This window comes from Pan paniscus, chromosome 2 (assembly GCF_029289425.2).
Source record: "Pan paniscus chromosome 2, NHGRI_mPanPan1-v2.0_pri, whole genome shotgun sequence".
Taxonomy (NCBI): domain Eukaryota; kingdom Metazoa; phylum Chordata; class Mammalia; order Primates; family Hominidae; genus Pan; species Pan paniscus.
The window spans coordinates 37109937-37130782 of NC_085926.1; the positions used below are offsets into that span (position 1 = coordinate 37109937).

The following is a 20846-nucleotide window of genomic DNA, read 5'->3' on the forward strand; positions in this document are numbered from 1 at the left end:
CCAGTGATTCAATAGGTGACGCCCCTTCCCTTTTTCTTTTTTCTGAGTTACAACAAACTGAAACAAAATTGCCCCAGAAGTTCTGTTACCAGCTAACAGAATTAAACATAAAAATTCCACTGCAATGTTTCAAAAAATAAAACACTGAATCTGAACCGACATGAAATATTGTTTCCATCAACATTTACACACCACGTCTGAAGCATATTAACTGCATAGCCCAATGAGTATTTCTATAATATAGTCATCATATCTTCAACATTCTAATTATCCTAAGTTTACATTCGGAAGATTAATTATAAATTTCAATACATTATAACAAGTACATGGAACTGAAGTAACCCATAAAAATATAAAGAAAAATTAATTTTGGATGCATTGGATATTGTGAAAATTGATTATATAAATTGGAATTATCTTGTCATACCCAATTAAATTACAGTCATGAGATGAGGGAGGAAGAAAAGGAAAAGAAAAGCACTTAGGGCACAAGCACCTGCCCAGGGATTATCTGGCAAGCCAGCTGCTGAAATGACCTGCTATAACCTTAAGATCAGTTTTACCTAGTAGCTGCGGAAATGAACTGCTATAACTCTAAGACTAGTTTTACCTACCACAGTCACTCACAAATCAGAGCATGCCAGCTCCCAAAAACTTCGCTAGTGCCAATGCATTTTCTTCCAAAACAATGCATACCATTTCTCTAATAAAAACCTCAATCTTTTCTTTGTTCTTTGGACATACCAAAGACCAATGCAGTCTGTGTGTATGCCCAAATTACAATTCTACTGTCTCAAATAAAATGTGTTGTTCAGAGATTCATCTCTATATTTGATTTCTGTTGATAATATCCAACTATATTTTATTCTAACACACTATTTTAGAGACTAGCTATAACATCTTGCTCATAATAAACATCTGAAACTAGTTCAATGAGTAAACGTCTATATCTCTGTCAAATCAGCATTTTTACAACACATCTGTGCAACTCAGTGTTGAGAGGGGATTTACCAAACATACCTCTCTGGCAATGTTACTCAAAGCTTCATCTTCTGCAGAAAATCGGTCTTTCACAGGTGTTCTTTTCCTTCCAGAACCAGGAGTCCCCATCTTGTGTTCTTAATAGTCTTTTAACTTTGAAAGTGATTTAACTGTGTTTTCAGCCCTGAAGTAAACAAAAACATAATAACTTAAGGTATTTCTTTGTGCAATTTTCATGCTCATTTATATATTCACTTTTAACAGAGAAATTAGTCACCAAATACCTCTTCCCACTACCAAATTATTCCAATAAATTTTAGAATATTTAATTTTATACTAATTACTAAAACTCCTACTTCTTTTCACTATGCTACCCACAGCAATCTGTGTGTATTATAATATTAGCCTCAGAAAGCTGCCATCAGCAGAAATTCTACTTAACCATTTAAAATTACTATAGCTGGGCAGCCTGGCCAACATGGTGAAACCCTGTCTCTATCAAAAATACAAAAATTAGCCGAGCAGGGTGGTGCATGTCTGTAATCCCAGCTACTCTAGAGGCTGAGGCAGGAAAATCACTTGAACCTAGGAGGTGGAGGTTGTAGTGAGCCAAGATTGCGCCACAGCACTCCAGCTTGGGAGACAGAGCGAGACTCTGTCTCAAAATAAATAAACAAACAAATAAATAAATAAATCACTATAGTTATTTCTAAAACCAATTTCCATCCCAGAATGAAAAACATTTCAGAAGTTATTCAGCCTAAACTTTTAGAAGAAAATGTTCAAGAGGTTTTACTACTAAGCCTTATAGTTACAAAAGTAACTTTGCTTTTTAGTGTAATTTAAGAAAAATTCCAATTAAACCATGACAACGTCAGGCACGGTGGCTCTCACCTGTAATCCCAGCACTTGGGGAGGCTGAGGTGGGCAGATCACTTGAGGCCAGGAGTTCGAGACCAGCCTGGCCAACATGGTAAAACCCCATCTCCACTAAAAATTCAAAAATTAGCCAGGCATGGTGGCGCATGCCTATAATCCCAGATACTACGGTGGCTGAGGCACAAGAATCACCTAAACCCAGGAGATGGAGGTTGCAGTCAGCCAAGATCACGCCACTGGACTCCAGCCTGGGTGACAGAGAGAGACTCCACCTCAAAAAAACCAAAAACAAACAGACAAAAAAAACCCACAACCATATAAAAGAAAAAATGAAGGTTTATTACTCTGCAATTAACAATAACCAACACTGTCCATGTAACAAATACCTAAGTGTCTGTTGTTACCAGGTACTATAGGAGGTGCTAAAGGTACAGTGATGAAGAAAACTGATATAGTCAAATGATTAAGAATATATCGCCAGGCACGGTGGCTCATGCCTGTAATCCCAGCACTTTGGAAGGCCAAAGCAGGTGGATCACCTGGGATCAGGAGTTCAAGACCAGCCTGACCAACATGGTGAAACCCCATCTCTACTAAAAATACAAAATTAGCAGGACATGGTGGTGCATGCCTGTAATCCCAGCTACTTGGGAGGCTGGGGCAGGAGAATCGCTTGAACCTGGGAGACAGAGGTTTCAGTGAGCCGAGGTTGCACCACTGCACTCCAGCCTGGGCAACAAGAGAGAAACTCCTTCTCAAAATATAAAAAAAAAGAATATATCTATGAACCTGTTACTATTACTTATTAGACCTATTTTAACAAAAGGAAGAAGAAAAACCCATCCACCAGGATTAAATAATAAGGATGAAAAAGACCATCTAACCTTTGGTTAGATGGTATTTGAGATTAAAGATTACCATGAAAGAATGCAACCCAAATTTCATGCCCTCTTTTCTTCTATACACATTCCTAAGAAGTATAGCTCATTTAGCTAAATATTCTATAACTTAAAAAATTTTTGACTTGCTTTAACAAAATAAACCAGCAAAATTTCATTACAGTATGAATCACAAAGAAATTCTCAAGTAAGTCTGTCCTAACACAATTGGCTATATTGAAATTCTAAGTGACTTTAATGTACTGGAATTTAGTTGATTCCGGCTAAATAAAGCAGAACTATTCCACCAAAAAGTTTTCTCCAATAAAGATTCAGGACATTCCCAACTTATCTGACACCATTTCTCATTCATCAGAGCTAGCTTGTTATTCTGTCCACCAGAATAAAGACTGATGATGGTTTATTACTTTTACTTCACTAGAGAAGATATATCTGGATATGATTATTAAGAACTCATTTAAAAATGGAAACACCAGCTGGGCATGGTGGCTCACGCCTGTAATACAACACTTTGGGAGGCCAAGGCGGGCAAATCACAGGAGATCAGGAGTTCAAGACCAGTCTGGCCAACATGGCGAAACCCCATCTCTACTAAAAATACAAAAATTAGCTGGGCGAGGTGGCACATGTCTGTAATCCCAGGTACTCGGGAGGCTGAGGGAGGAGAATCGCTTGAATCCAGAAGGTGGAGATTGCAATGAACCGAGATCGCGCCACTGCACTCCAACCTGGGCAACAGAGCAAGACTCCGTCTCAAAAAAAAAAAAAGGAAACATGAAAAAATGTACTTCTTAATGTAGCAGCTGATATATCCCAGATACAAATCAGAACAACTCCTGATAAGGACAGAAAAGTTTTCTCAGAGGTCTCTAATCATCTTCAGCATAATTTTAAAGATTATTCACTTACCTAATAGTAACAGTGTATAATTGCTGGTGGAAATGTAAACTAGTACAACCACTATGGAAAACAATATGAAGATTTCTTTTTTTTTTCTTTTTTTTTTTTTTGTTGAGATGGAGTCTCGCTCTGTCACTCAGGCTAGAGTGCAGTGGTACAATCTCAGCTCACTGCAACCTCCGCCTCCCGGGTTCAAGCAATTCTCCTGCCTCGGCTTTCCAAGTAGCTGGAACTACAGGCGTATGCCACCATGCCCAGCTAATTTATGTATTTTTAGTAGAGACGGGGTTTCACCATGTTGGCCAGGCTGGTCTCGAACTCCTGACCTCAGGAGGCAGGTGATCCGCCTGCCTCGGCCTCCCAAAGTGCTGGGATTACAGGCATGAGCCACCAGGCCTGGCCGGAAGATTTCTTAAAGAACTAAAAGTAGAACTACCATTTGATTCAGCAATCCCACTACTAGGTCTCTACCAAGGAAAAGAAGTTATTATATGAAAAAGACACATACACACACACGTTTATAGCAAAACAATTCACAATTGCAAAGATACGGAAAAAACACAAGTGCTCATGAACCAACAAGAAGATAAAGAAAATGTGATATATATACACCATGTAATACTACTCAGCCATAAAAATGAATGAAATAATGTCTCTTGCAGTGACTTGGATGGAGCTGGAGGCCATTACTGTAAGTGAAGTAACATATGATCTCACTTATAATTGGGAGCTAAAATATACAGACACAAAGGCATAAGAATGATATAATAGACTTTGGGGACTTGGTGGTGGGGGCAAGGACGGCGGGGTAAGGAATAAAATACTACATAGTGGGTACAGCATAAACTGCTTGGGTGACAGGTGCACTAAAATCTCAGAAATCACCACTAAAGAACTTACCCACATAACCAAAAAACATCTGTACTCCAAAAACTATTGAAATAATTTTTTTTTTTTTTTGAGACGGAGTCTCGCTCTTTCTTGCCCAGGCTGGACTGCAGTGACATGATCTTGGCTCACTGCAGTTTTTGCCTCCCGGGTTCAAGTGATTCTCCTGTCTCAGCCTCCCGAGTAGCTGGGACTACATGTGTGTGCCACCATACCTGGCTAATTTTGTAATTTTAGTAGAGACGGGGTTTCACCATGTTGGCCAGACTGGTCTCAAACTCCTGACCTCAGGTGATCCGCCCGCCTCAGCCTTCCAAAGTGCTAGGATTACAGGCATGAGCCACATGACCGAAATGAAATTTTTTAAAAAATGGTAGTGGTGTATGCAAATATTAGCCACCTACTAAAAATAAGCAACATGCAATGCAATGTTCCTTTTCAGACTAGATTGACAATTTAGTGAATGCACTATGGTATCATCCAATATTTGTCCATCAGTCAGCTTTCCAAGGACACAATGAAAGATATTTCACAGAAGCAGGAGACAAAAATGTAAGCACTTTCTAATTCCAGACACATAAAAACATTGGAGAATAAAAATAGATTTGGCTGGAAGTATATCAATAGTTTAACAGTGGTTTTTTTAGGAAGATAGGATTATGGATGCATTTTTTCTTAATTCTCTAAAATTTCAATAGCATTAAGGAAAAAGAGATGCATTTTAAAACCAGGCGTGGTGGCTCACATCTAATAATCCCAGCACTTTGGGAGGCTGAATCAGGAGAACTGCTTGAGCATAGGAGTTTGAGACCAGCCTGGGCAAAACCCTGTCTCTAGAAAAATTTTTTAAAAATTAGCCAGGCATGGTGGCACATGCCTGTAGTTCCAGCTACTTGGGAGGCTGAGGTGCAAGAACTGACTGACCCTGGGAGGTCAAGGCTGCAGTGAGCCATGATCACTGCACTCCAGCCTGGGTGACAGAGTGAGACCCTATCTCAAAAAATAAATAAATAAAAATAAAAACATTCCAATCTAAGGCTCAAAAAATAAACTAGTCCCCAACTGGATCACATCAAAATTAAACATAATATGCCATACTACTGAGACACTAATCTGAAACCACTTCTGGTAGCATTCTTTTGAATGTACTTCTTTCTTTTCTTTCTCCCCTACCCCCATGATCCATTTTCTTTCTTTCTCAACTAACAATGCCTATGCCTTAGACCTGCCAGAGTATTCCTGGACCACAGATTTATGTAAAAAATTATTCTTTCTTAAAATTGCTTCCAAACAAAATGGTTTCAACAAGCTCCAGAATAGACAGCCCTGAGAAAGAGATGACAGGAAAAAGCAGCACAGGATAAGCAGGAAATAGGAAGAACTTCCTGTCTATCTTCCTTATTCTTCTTGTCATATCTACAGAGAGCACCTAGGTTTTTATATGACTGATTGGCCAGGTCCAGTTACCTTTTTCAGTTCACATGATGCAGATCAAGGACTACCTAGTTCAAAGGACAACCTAGTACTTTTAAAAGAACTGTATTATTTGGACCCTGTAGGCAGATTTCCTTACCAATATTAGAAAAATGACCAGACTAGGCAACATGGTGAAATTCTGTCTTTACAAAAAAAAAAAAAAAAAAAAAATTATCCAGACATGTTGACGAACACCTGTAGTCCCAGCTACTTGGGAGGCTGAGGTGGGAGGACTATGTGAGCCAAGGGAGGTCAAGGTTACGGTGAGCCGTGATAATACCAATGCACTCCAGCCTGGGTGACAGAGGGAGACCCTGTCTCAAAAAAGAAAAAAAAGAAGGAAAGATGAAAGGTTTTTCCGTTCTCATGCAATCTATTTTCTAGTAACTCCAGGTCATTCTGTATCAGTGATGGAGGAAACCTTGAAAGGAATACGATTCTTAACATAGCCAGTGGGAAACTTTTCAACAAAATGACAAAACTGAGAATGTAGACTCAAAGGAAACCTTAAATAGATTATTTTGTTTCTGATCCTAAAGGACTTGCAGTAAATTTCTACCCTAAGGTTTCCTCAAGAACACTTTTCTTCAGGAGCACATTAACTCCTTCCAGTGTTTCCTTGGTGGTATCAAACAACTTAAAGAACTAAACCTTTTCCTCAATTGATAAGAACAAAACTGCCTGTATTTTTGTCAAGTCCTTTACCCACATAGTGTCAAGTTGATTTTCCCCAGATGGTTTTGTCATGACATATTTGTCTACTTATGGAAAAGAAGGAAAGTATCTTCAGGATCTTGCAGAATATAAACCTTCCAAAACAGACAGATATTTCAATAAGGCTTTGTCTTCTCCAATGAGCTTCTCATATAATATACGTCTGAAACAATAGGCATTTTGCCACAGTAAAAGTGGCACTTCAATCATGATATTGCCCACTTTTGTAAGAACAGAATGTGCATGTAGCATCAGTATGTCACATTCTAAATACAGGACACTTAGAAAGTTCTGTGCCTAATCTGGATCCTGATAGATAGTTCTTTTATATCTAAGTATTGCATCATGGAGAATTCAAAATATTGTCCTAGTATGTCTTTGCATCACAGCTGCCATTACAGTGAACGCTAGTCTGCACAAGAAAACATTTCATAGTTATTCATAAACAAATCCCAGTATATGGAACTGTCCCTGAACTAAAGACTTAGTGTGACTGCAGTTGTTGCCACTTGACAAAACTTAAAATGAGAAGATCCAAGTTCAACTGATTGCACTACCACTTGCTGTGTTACCCTCCCCACTTTCTAAGCCTCCATCTCTTTATCAGTTTCATTGATATAACATGGTTAATGTGAAGCTCAAATGAATTAAGAAAAATCCAAGCACTTAATAAACTATAAAGCACTCCATAAATATTTAAAGCATTTTGAATTAACTACCTATTTTGCATATTTAGCTTGTGAAATTGACAAAAAAAAGCAATCCTTTTCATACTTTTAACTAAACAAAAATATCCTCAATTTCCTCCAGCATGCACTGTCTAATAGCATTAAACCATGCTAAGAGTTTCTGCTATAGTATAGAACAATTTGGAAAAAATAAATGCCTTGACTATAATCATTTTGCTGTCTAGCACATGTATACAATAAAAACAAAAAAGGAGAAATTTTTAAGGTACTTTGTATTCAAAGTTTACTTCTAAAACTGCCAAGTTTTGGGAGTGCAGCCTTACAATGGTTACGCTAGTCCTCTTATTAGAACACAAGTGACTTGAAACAGAAAATAGAGATCATTAAATGTTCTATTTAAAATATTTGCATATTGTTCTATGTAAATTTTACCTCAAAAGAAAAAAGTCCTCTACACAAATATTAAACTCTAGCCAATCATGTGCATGCTAAAATATTTAGGGTTGAAGTGTACTGAGATCTGCTACTTTAAACTGCAACAACAAAAGATAAAATGATGAAATCCAGATGGTAGGTACATGAGTGTTCACAGCACAACTCTTTCAATTTTTCTGTATGTTTAAAAAAAGTTTTTTTTTGGAGACGGTCTCCCACTCTGTCTCCCAGGCTGGAGTGCAATAGTGCGACCTTGGCTCACTGCAACCTCGGCCTCCCAGGCTCAGGCGATTCTCCTGCCTCAGCCTCCCAAGTACCTGGTACAACAGGCGTGCACCACTGCACTTGGCAAATTTTTGTATTTTTGGTAGACACAGGGCTACACCATGTTAGCCAGGCTCATCTTGAACCCCTGGGCTCGAGCAATCCACCTGCCTCAGCTTCCCAAAGTGCTAGGATTACAGACGAAAGCCACCATGCTCGGGCTATGCTTAAAATTTTTTATCATCAGCCAAGCATGGTGGCTCACACCTGTAATGCCCGCACTCTGCGAGGCCGAGGCAGGCAAGTTGCTTGAGCCCAGGAGTTTGAGACCAGCCTAGAAAGCAAAGTGAAACTCTATCTTTAAAAAAAAATTTTTTTTTAATTTTTTATAATAAAATGTTGGGGAAAGAGTAACTGCTTAAGAAATGTGGATGACTAGGGCCAGGCACGGTGGCTCATGCCTGTAATCCCAGCACTTTGGGAGGCTGAGGCTGGCAGATCATGAGGTCAGGAGATTGAGACCATCCTGGCTAACACAGTGAAACCTCCGTCTCTACTAAAAATACAAAAAATTAGCCGGGCGTGGTGGCAGGCGCCTGTAGTCCCAGCTTCTCGGGTGGCTGAGGCAGGAGAATGGCGTGAACCTGGGAGGCGGAGCTTGCAGTGAACCAAGATTGCACCACTGCACTCCAGCCTGGGCGACAGAGCGAGACTCAGTATCAAAAAAAAAAAAAAAAAAAGAAGTGTGGATGACTAGGTGAAAAAAAGGCATGGGAATTAGGAATTGCAATTAAAAATCTAGAGTGGAAAAGAAAAGGAAGGCAGAGGTAATCATAGCACTGAAGAATACCTAGTAGTTACATACACATTAAAAATAAAGATTATGCGGGGTGTGGTGGCTCATGTCTGTAATCCCAGCACTCTGGGAGGCCAAGGCAGGCGCATCGCCTGAGGTTGGGAGTTCAAGACCAGCCTGACCAACATGGAGAAACCCTATCTCTACTAAAAATACAAAATTAGCTGGGCGTGGTGGCACATGCCTCTAATCCCAGCTACTTGGGAGGCTGAGGCAGGAGAACTCCTGGAACCTGGAAGGCAGAGGTTGCAGTGAGCCAAGATTGCACCATTGGACTCCAGCCTGGGCAACATGAGTGCAACCCCGTCTCAAAACAAACAAACAAACAAAATAAAGATTATGGCAGGTCACTGTGGCTCATGCCTGTAATCCCAGTACTTTGGGAGGCTGAGGCAGGCGGATCACTTGAGCCCAAGGGTTCAAGACCAGCCTGGGCAACATGGAGAAACCCTGTCTCTACAAAAAACACAAAAATTAACCAGGCATGGTGGCACACACCTGTAGTCCCAACTACTTGGAAGGCTGAGGTGGAAGGATTGCTTGAACCCAGGAGGTAGAGGATGCAGTATGCCTTGATCACACCACTGCACTCCAGCCTGGATGACAGAGTGAGACCTTGTCTCAAAAAAGTAAGATAAAATAAAGATTATGGGCAGGCAGAAAATGGCTCCAACCAGAAGAGGAAAACAAGGAAAGTAAAGGGAGAGGAAGACAATTAAGAAGGAGAGGGAGGAGAGAGGGGGGAAAAGAGGAAGGAGGGAGGGATTACAGTTAAAGACATCAATCCTGCAAATATCTAAATGAGATCGTTACATAAAATGAATAAATCATTAGCAAAACCTACAGAAAGAATATAGAAGGTACACTCAGAAATTGAGGCAAAGTACAAAATGAAAAAAATATATACAGGCAAAACTGGAGAACTTGGCAAAACAAGGAAAGGCAAATGCTAAACACAAACTAAATGTCAGAAGAACATTAGAAACTATAATGGTTAACTTAAACTCATACTTTATAAAGAGAAATGCTTACAAAGGATGAGAACCTATATAATTATTTCTCCTACTTTTATAGTCATTTGTCCTAAGAATTATCAAAAATATTTTTAAAGTATCATATTTTGACTACCCACTATCCTCATATCTCCAACACAACTGATAATCTTTCCATTTCCTCCCTTCATATAACATGCCAGTGGTTGCATTTCTTTACTTGGTAGTTATGTTATTCTATAAATGAACATTAATGGGCTATATGTTGGACATAAATCTTTATACTATTTCATCAACTGTGCAGAACCCAAATTAGGAAGATAGACTAAACAATTCACTTATCCGTATTTTCTGAGAAGCAAACCACTTTCTAGTACCATTCAAATAGCCTCCTTTCTTGATACCTTTTAAAGTATCTCAGAGATGTATGGACATACAATCAGAGTATAAAAGAAAGGGAGACCAACAATTACATATTGCTGAGAGTAGGAAAGACTTAAAAGTGTGAAACAGGCCAGGCACGGTGGCTCATGCCTGTAATCCCAGCACTTTGGGAGGTCAAGGCAGGTGGATCGCTTGAGGTCAGGAGTTTGAGACCAGCCTGGCCAACATGGTGGAACCCCATCTCTACTAAAAATACAAAAATTAGCCAGGCATGGTGGCACATGCCTGTAATCCCAGTTACTTGGGAGGCTGAGGCAGGAGAATTGCTTGATCCTGGGAAGCAGAGGTTGCAGTGAGCCAAGGTCGCATCACTGCACTCCAGCCTGGGTAACAGAGCGAGACTCCTCTCAAAAAAAAAAAAGTGTGAAATAAAGCAGAAAACAGGAAAAGACTAGAAGTATTAGAAAGAACAATATAAGCCTAGGTAGCAAAGAACCAAAGAATCAAGATGAAACAAAAAATAAGGGAAATGGGAACACACGTAACAAGGATATAATTTTTCAATATTAAAAAAATGCAATTAATATGAAGGAGGCTCTAAAGCTAGAAATTTTCATAAAGTAAAACCTATCACATACCTTTAATTTTTCCCTTTTCAACAAATATTTACTGAGAATTTGCAAGGCACTATTTATATAGCACTGTCACTGCCTTCTCAGTAGGCAAAAGAGAATACTGGGAAAATAAAAGTAAAGAGACCAGAGAGAAGGTACTCTGAAGCACAAAAGTTTTTATTTTGAAGAAGTCCAATTTACCCATTTTTTTCTTTTGTTGCTTCTTTTGATGTCATATCCAAGAAACCTACCTCAAGGCCATGAAGATTTATTTTTACATTTTCTTCTAAGAGTTTCAGTTTTACCTCTTATATTTAGGTCCATGATCCATTTTCAGTTCATTTTCATATATGGTATAAGGCAGGGATCCAACTTCACACTTTTGCACATGGATATCTATTTGTCCCAGCATCATTTGTTGAAAAGACCATTGTTTCTCCCACTGAATTACCTTGCCACCCTTGTCAAAAATCAACTGACCATAAAAGTAAGGGTTTACTTTCTGGATACTTAATTCTATTTCATTGAGCTAAATGTCTATCCTATGCCAGTATCACACCATCTTGATTCACATAGCTTTGCAGTAAATTTTTTAATTGGAAAAAGTGAGTCCTCCAAATTTTTTGTTCTTTCTTTAACACTGTTTGGCTATTCTGGGCCCTTTCCATTCCCATATAAATTTTAGAATGAGTTTGTTACTTTCTCTTTTTTGTTTTTTTTGACAGAGTCTCGCTGTTGGCCAGGTTGGAGTGCAGTGGTGTGATCTCAGCTCAGTGTAACCTCCTTCTCCCTGACTCAAGCAATTCTCCTACCTCAGCCTCCTGAATACCTGGGATTACAGGCATGTGCCACCACGCCTGGCTAATTTTTGTATTTTTAATAGAGATGGGGTTTCACCACGTTGGCCAGGCTGTTCTCAAACTCCTGACATCAGGTGATCCACCTGCCTCCACCTCCCAAAGTGCTGGGATTACAGGCGTGAGCCACTGCACCCAGCCTGAGTTTCTCAATTTCTGGGGAAAAAAAAAAAAAAAGGAAAGAAAAAGAAGGGGAGGAAAAAAAGGCAGCTGGAGTTTTGACGCAAAAATTAGCCAGGTATAGTGGCTCACACCTGTAGTCCCAGCTACTTGCAGGGCTGAGGCAGGAGGATTGCTTGAGCCCAATGAGTAAGCCCTATGCGCAAAAAAAAAAAAAAAAAAAAAAAAAATTCACTTAAAAGTCTTTAATTAAGTAGTTAGACCTCCAGGTCCCCTTTCCATTGCTAGGCTATTACCTCAGCTTCAACTTCATCTCCTATTCTCCAGGATACCAGAAGTTCTAGAAGACAAAGGGGCTCTGGGGAAGGGAAGGGTAAGCAATGGGAACAGGGAGGGAGTAGGAAGTGTGGGCTTAGGTGAAAGTATGCACTTTGAAATGTGGGACTGCTTCAGCCCCCTTTAAATCACCCATCCTGCTACCAAAATATATACCCCTTTTCGAGGGAGGTCAAAATTGACCAACCCCACCTACTTTCAAACCAAGAAGTCTGTGAAAACCCACTAACTCAGAAGAATAACTTAGTGAAAATAAACTACGCAGGGAGAAGAAAACTTCAAAAATAACCATCATTAATATCTTCAGAAAATTAAGGCAAATTATAGCCATGAAACAAGAACAAGGGGCTATTAAAATATTCAGAGAACAGGGTCGGGCGCAGTGTCTCACACCTGTAATCCCAACACTTTGGGAGGCCGACGCAGGCGGATCACCTGGGGTCAGGAGTTCAAGACCAGCCTGACCAACATGGTGAAACCCTATCTCTACTAAAAATACAAAATTAGCTGGGTGTGGTGGTACATGCCTATAATCCCAGCTACTCAGGAGGCTGAGGCAGTAGAATCACTTTAACCCAGGAAGCAGAGGTTACAGTGACCCGAGATCACGCCATTGCACTCAAGCCTGGGCAACAGGAGTGAAACTCTGTCTCAAAAAAAAAAAAAAAAAATTCAGAGAATACAAGATCTTGGAAATTAAAACATGACAGTAGAAATTAAAAACACAACAGAAATCATCAATTCCACTCTATACTCAAGAGAACTGAAAACTTATGCCCACACAAAAACTTGTAACGGAATATTCACAGTAGCACTACTCCTAACAGCCAAAAGTGAAAACAATTCCAATGTCCATCAGCTGATGAATGGATAAGCAAATGCGGCATATCCATAAAATGGAATATTACCTAGCCATAAAAACAAATATATTGGGCCTGACATGATGGCGCACGCCTGTAATCCCAGCACTTTGGAAGGCCAAAGCAAGTGGATCACTTGAGGTCAAGAATTGGAGACCAGCCTGGTCAACATGGTGAAACCCCATCTACTAAAAAAAAAAAAAAAAAAGCAAAGATTAGCCAGGCACGGTGGGACACATCTGTAATCCCAGTTACTTGGGAGGCTGAGGCATGAGAATCGCTTGAACCCAGGAGGCAGAGGTTACAGTGAGCCAAGATCGCATCACTGCACTCCATCCAGCCTGGGCAACAGAGCAAGACTGTTTCAAGAAAGAAAGAAAAAAAAAGAAATAAAGTATTGACTCGTGCTACATACAACAAGGTTGAATCATGAAAACATGAGAAGTGATAAAAGCCAGACACAAAGATTACATATTGAATAACTTCATTTATGTAAAATGTCCAGAATAGGTAAATCCATAGGGACAGAAAGTATAACAGACTAGTGCTTTCCACAAAGTCTCGGGTAAAGAGGAAATGGAGAGTGACTGCTATGGTATGAAGTTTCCTTGTAGGGGTAATGAAAACCTTCTGGAATTAGGGCTGATGGCTGCACAACTTTGTGACTACACTAAAAAACCACTGAAAAGGTCACTACTTTAAAGGGGTAAATTTTATGACACACGAGTAGTACCTCAATAAAAAAATTAGTTTTACAAAACTCAGGTTGGGAAATAAAGTTCAAGAAGTCTTACAGAAAACAGAAAAAAAAAAAAGAGAGAGGTAGAAAATAAGAAAGAAAAATATATAAGGTTAAAGTATCAGTCCAGAGGGACCAACGTTCAAATAACTGGAGGAAGAGAAAACAGGCTGGGTGTGGTGGTTCATGTCTGTAATCCCAACATTTTGGGAGACCAAGGCAGGTGGATCCCTTGAGCTCAGGAGTTCGAGCCTGGACAACATGGCAAAACCTCCTCTCATCTCTATCAAAAACTACAAATATTAGCTAGGCGTGGTGAGGACTGAGGCGGGAGCATCGCTTGAGCCCAGGAGGTCGAGGTTGTAGTGAGTCATGTTGATGCTACCGTACTCCAGCCTGGGTGACAAAGTGAGACCCTGTCTCAAAAAAAAAAAAAAGAAGAGAGAGAGAGAGAAAACAAAAATAAATTATTAATAAAATAACTTCCCAGAAGTTAAGAACATGAGGTGCCAGACTAAAAGGGCCCAGAGTGTTCAACACAAGTCCTGAGTTCACACCAAGGTATATCTTAGTGAATTTTAAACAACGAGAACAAAAATGACTTTACAAGCTTCCACGGGGTAGGAAAGTCAGGCCACACATAAAAGATTAAGAATGGCTTCAAGACTTTCAAAAGTAATTCTGGAAACAAGAAGATGATAAGAGTGATGCCTTCAAACTCTTGAAGGAAAATTATAGACAATCTATAAGTAGCCTATACCAGTCAAATCCCTCTTTTTCATACTTGATTATTAAAGGCATTTTCAGACATGAAAGGTCTCAAAAATTTACCTCTTTTACACTCTTTGTCAATAAGCTACTAGAAGATAGGCTTCAGCAAGTAAAACTGAAAAACCAACAGAGAGAGAAACTTAGCATACAGGAAATAAATCAAACACAGAAGAGGGGCAAAAGGGAATCTCCAGAAGAATGATAGGTGTATCTCAGAAAGAAAGCTACAGATTGGAGCAATATGACTCAAGAGACATAATGAAGGACTGTCATTACCAAAATCCCCACAGCCTTTGGGGCACATCCATTTAACATGAGATGTGCCTGGTCCAGGTTTTCATTGGAATTTAGTTTGTCTTGACCCCGTGTTGATGAAGTTCCTGGAGCCTAGATGGGCTGAAGACTTAGTTCACAGCACAGACATGTTTTGCTTTTCCTTATTCTTGAGAGCTAAAGCGTGATAAGCTTAGCTTAGAAGCAAAACCACATAGAGCAATCTACTCTCCCAATCACATTTCTTCTAGATATTTACCGTAGTATCTTGTAAACACTTTAGTTTTGCCAGATTCCCTGACTGTGGGGAGCCTGTGTTTCTCCAGACTCAGTAACGAACTTTCCCAATGACTTATCCAAAAAGGATCAAGGAAGACTCTTTTCAGCTTATCTTCTGAGAGCTTTCATCTAACAGCAGCAGTATGTACCTTTCCTTTCACAGCCTCAGTTGATGCTTGCTATTCAGTTTTCCAAAACAAAATGATATACTTCTTAGGGATACATACCATGGCAGAGATTGGCTCATTGTTCACCAAGGCATTTTCCCTTTCCTTCCTTGCAGTTAAGTGTAGCCATTTGACTCAGTTCTAGCCAGTGGAATGTGGACAAAACTGATGTATACCACATCCTGGCCTGGCCCATCAAACTTTCCATGCAATCTACCACAGTCCCTCTCTTTGTCCTCGCATCTGCCAGCCAGATGCAGGAAATTCAAAGTCTCTGAGGCCCCAGGGGGTGGTAGAATCACTAGCTGAAAGCAGCCTGAGTCCCTCAATGACTCTGTGGAACAGACCACCACTCTGTCACTGCTTTTCAACTCACAGCAAAGATGTGAGTGAGAAATAAATTTTGTGTTAAAAACCACTGATTTGGTAATTATTCATTAAAGTAGTTCAGCCTATCCTGACTAACAGACTTAGAGAGGTAGTAGAGCTTTTCGGTTTTTCAAAATTAAACATTTTGGCCAAAAATACATGTATGGACATGGAGGATATTGCAGGCTTGAGCAGAGAATGGTCCCAAGAGAATGACTAATATGTTAAAATAGGCTTGTGATTTCCTGGGAAGGAGGGGGTGCCATTAAAGGATATCTTGAGGAAACTTCTAGGATAAATGTAACATGTAATTTCTTGACCTAGGTAGTGAGACCACAGGTGTTCATGTATTCTTCTTCCTAAAACTGTATTTTTGTTTTATATTTCTCTATAGTTCACAACTAATTATTTTATGCAAAATAAATTCGTTTTATAGCTTATAAATTGATGTTATAAGCTAGAATGGATGGATGGATAGATACATAGATAGATGAAGACTCTTGAAAAATCTGTTGGCGCATTTAGGGGGAAAGCAACAGGTAAACAGAAAATTATGCAAATGTAAAAGGCAAATTTTAACTCCCTGAAAAAACAAAGTTAAACAAGAAAGGAAACAAGTATGATATACTACATGGCTGATCAGTAAACAATATTTATTTCATTATAATGAAAACACCAACTATTGATTTAAAATTTCAAAATTGGAATGTTGCAGGGAGGGAAAGTGGGATGAAATAGTGAAGAAATACAAAATAACAATAAAACCACCAGTAAGTCCCACCATCTGAAGATACTCCTATTTTAATAACATTATTTTTTAAACAAAAATTGGTTAATATGGCAGGGCATGGCGGCTCATGCCTGTAATTCCAGCACTTTGGAAAGCTGAAGTGGGCAGATCACCTGAGGTGAGGAGTTCGAGATCAGCCTGACCAACATGGTGAAACCCATCTCTACTAAAAATACAAAAATTAGCCAGGCATGGTGGCAGGCGCCTGTAATCTCAGCCACATGGGAGGCAGAGGCGGGAAAATTGCTTGAATGTGGGAGGCAGAGGTTGCAGTGAGCCAAGATCATGCCACTGCACTCCAGCCTGGATGACAGAAAAAGCCTCCGTCTCAAAAAAAAAAAAAAAAAAGTTCCTAAAACATGCTATTTTGTAATCAGTTATGGTAGACAAATTCTAAGGTGGTTCCCCACCCTGATCGCCCTTCCTACTGTTCACACCTTTGTGTAATTACTTCCCCCATGAATGTAGGTGGGTCCTGTGACTTACTTCTAACCAACAGAATATGGCAAAGGTTATATAGGATGCTACTCCCATAACTATGTTACATTATATAAGACTGTCTTCCAGCCTGGTGCGGTGGCTGACGCCTGTAATCCCAGCACTTTGGGAGGCCGAGGCTGGCAGATCACGAGGTCGGGAGATCGAGACCATCCTGGCTAACATGGTGAAACCCCATCTCTACTAAAAATACAAAAAATTAGCTGGGCGTGGTGGTGAGCGCCTGTAGTTCCAGCTACTTGGGAGGCTGAGGCAGGAGAATGGCGTGAACCTGGGAGGCGGAGCTTCCAGTGAGCCGAGACTGCACCACTGCACTCCAGCCTGGGTGACAGAGCGAGACTCTGTCTCAAAAAAAAACCAAAAAAACAAAAAAAATGAACTGTGCACGTGAGGGATCTAGGTTGTGCGTTCCTTATGAGAATCTAATGCCTGATGATCATCTGAGATGAAATGGTTTCATCCCGAAACCAACCCCCCCACCCACCCCACCCCCGTCCATGGAAAAATTGCTTTCCACAAAACTGAATCCTGGTGCCAAAAAGGTTGGGGACCACTGCCTTATACCATATAGAAAAGTTAACTCAGGGGTCAGGCATGGTGGCTAACGCCTATAATCCCAGCACTTTGGGAGGCCAAGGCAGGCGGATCACCTGAGGTCAAGAGTTCAAGACCAGCCTGACCAGTGAAACCCTGTCTCTACTAAAAATACAAAAATTAGCTGGGCGTGGTGGCAGGTGCCTGTAATCCCATCTACTCGGGAGGCTGAGGCCGGAGAATTGCTCGAACCCAGGAGGCGGTGGAGGTTGCAGTGAGCCTGAGATTGCACCATTGCACTCTAGCCCAGGCAACAAGAGAGAAACTCTGTCACAAAAAAAAGAAAAGAAAAGAAAAGAGAAAGAAAGAGAAAGAAAGAAAGAAAGACAGAGAGAGAGAGAGAGAGAAAGAAAGAAAGAAAGAAAGAAAGAAAGAAAGAAAGAAAGAAAGAAGAAAAAACTCAAAATGGATCAAAGACCTAAACAAATGAGCTAAAACCATAAAACTCGTAGGAGAAAATATATGGGAAAAACTTCATGATATTGAATTTGGCAATGATTTCTTGGACATAATACCAAAAGCACAAGCAACAAAAGAAAAGGTAAGTTGGATTTCATCAAAATTAAAAACTCTGGGCAGGGCGCGGTGGCTCACATCTGGAATCCCAGCACTTTGGAAGGCAGGCAGATCACGAGGTCAGGAGTTCGAGGCCAGCCTCGCCAACATGGTGAAAACCCGTCTCTACTAAAAATACAAAAATTAGCCAGGCGTGGTGGCGCATGCCTGTAATCCCAGCTATTCAGGAGACTGAGGCAGGAGAATAGCTTGAACCCAGGAGGCGGAGGTTGCAGTGAGCCGAGATTGGGCCACTGCACTCCAGCCTGGGCAGAGCAAGACTCCATCTTAAAATAACATAACATAACATAACATAAAATAAAATAAAATAAAAACTGTGTACATCAAAGCACACTATCAAAAAGTAAAAAGGCAAACCACGGAATAAAAAAAAATTTGCAAATCACATAGCTGATAAAGGATTGATATAAAGAACTCCTACAACTAAGCAACAACAAAAACCCAATTAAAAAGATAAAAGACATAAGTAGACATTTCTTCAAAGAAGATACAAAAATGGTCACATGAAAAGATGCTCAGCCGGGCATGATGGCTCAACATACGTAATCCCAGCACTTTGGGAGGCTGAGGCAGGAGTATTGCTCGAGCCCAGGAGTTGGAGACCAGCCTGGACGTTGCTTGAACCCAGAGTTGGAGACCAGCCTGGGCAACATGTCTCTACAAAATATAAAAAAAAAAAAGAGGCAAGGCACAGTGGCTCATGCCTGTAATCCCAGCACTTTGGAAGGCTGAGGTGGGCGGATCACCTGAGGTTGGGAGTTCGAGACCAGCCTGGTCAACATGGAGAAACCCCATCTCTACTGTAAATACAAAATTAGCTGGACATGGTGGCGCATGCCTGTAATCCCAGCTACTTGGGAGGCTGAGGCAGAATCGCTTCAACCTGGGAGGCAGAGGTTGCAGTGAGCAGAGATAGCGCCATTGCACTCCAGCCTGGGCAACAAGAGCAAAACTCTGTCTCAAAAAAAAAAGAAACAAACAGAAGGAGAAAAGAAAATCAGCTGAACATGGTGGTACATGCCTGTGGTCCCAGCTATGGAGAGGCTGAGGTGGGAGGATCATTTTAGCCCAGGAGGTCGAGGCTGCAGTGAGGCATGATTGTGCCACTACACTCCAGCCTGGGTGCCAAAGCAAAATCTTGTCTCAAAAAAAAAAAAAAAAAAAAAGAAAGAAAAGAAGAGAAAAAGAAAAGATGCACAATGTCACCCATCACCAGGGAAATACAAATCAAAACCACAGTGAAATACCACCCTATTAGAGATTTTATTTTAAAAATAATAGATTTTTTTGTGTTAGAAAACAGGGCCAGGCACAAGCAGGCCGGGCGCAGTGGCTCACGCCTGTAATCCCAGCACTTTGGGAGGCCGAGGTGGGCAGATCACAAAGTCAGGAGTTCGAGACCAGCCTGGCCAATAGGGTGAAACCCCGTCTCTACTGAAAATACGAAAATTAGCCGGGCGTGGTGGCGGGTGCCCATAGTCCCAGCTACTTGGGAGGCTAAGGCAGGAGAATCGCTTAAACCCAGGAGGGAGAGGTTGCAGTGAGCCGAGATCGCGCCACTGCACTCTAGCCTAGGCAACAGAGCAACACTCTGTCTCAAAAAAAAAAAAAAAAAAGAAAGAAAAAAGAAAAAAAAAAGAAAACGGGACCAGGAACAATGGCTCACACCTGTAATCCCAGCACTTTGGGAGGCCAAGGCTGGCAGAGCTCAGGAGTTTGAGACCCTCCTGGGCTAATGGAGAGACCTCATCTCTACAAAATATACAAAAATTAGCCAGGCATGGCAGTGCACACCTGTACTCCCAGCTACTCGAGAGATTGAGGTGGGAAGGAACACTTAAGCCCGGGAGGTCAAGGCTACAGTGAGCTATGGTCAGGCCATTGCATTCCAGTCTTGGTGACAGAGTGAGACCCTGACTCAACATAAATAAAAATCAATCAATAAGAAAACAGAAAATAGTAAATGTTGGCAAGGATGTGGAGAAACTGGAACCCTTGTGCATTGCTGGTGGTAATGTAAAATGGTATAGCCACTGTGGAAAATAGTATGGTGGTTTCTCAAAATATTAAGCATAGAATTACCAAATGAAATTTGGTAATTATCAAATTACTAGCAATTCCACTTCTGGGTATATACACAAAAGAATTGAATGTGGCACTCAAACAGATATTTGCATACTCATATTCATGGTGGCACTATTCCCAAAAGCAGAAAGATGGAAACAACCCATCTATCAAAAGATGATTAAACAATATGGTATAAACATACGAAGGAATATTTTTCAGCCTTAAAACAAATGAAATTCTGATACATGCTATGACATGGATGAATCTTGAAGACATCATGCTAAGAGAAATGAGCCAGACACAAAGACAAATATTACATAATTCCATTTATACGAGGTACCTGGAGTACACAAATTCATAGAGTCAAAAAGTAGAACAATGGTTACCAAGGGCTATGGGCATGAGGTGATATTGTTTAATGGGCAGAGCTTGTTTAGGATGATGAAAAAGTTACGGAGATGGATAGAGGTGATAGTTACACAATAATGTAAATGTACTTTATACCACTGAATTGTACACTTAAAAATGGTTTAAATGATAAATTTTAAGTTATGTACACAGTCATGTGCTGCATAAGGA

The 20846-nt window shown here is 40.4% G+C and overlaps 1 protein-coding gene across 30 annotated transcripts in view; it reads right to left on the reverse strand.

Moving 5' to 3' along the window:
• Window positions 1-20846, reverse strand: part of LRRFIP2 (LRR binding FLII interacting protein 2) — a 133027-nt gene that overhangs the window by 95242 nt on the left and 16939 nt on the right. For all 30 annotated transcript variants that reach the window (XM_063602251.1, XM_055109650.2, XM_055109647.2 and 27 more), the window contains one exon: window positions 1021-1165. In XM_063602251.1, the coding sequence (XP_063458321.1) occupies window positions 1021-1110 (90 nt within the window). In that variant the 5' untranslated portion in view covers window positions 1111-1165. The remainder of the gene's footprint in view (window positions 1-1020; window positions 1166-20846) is intronic.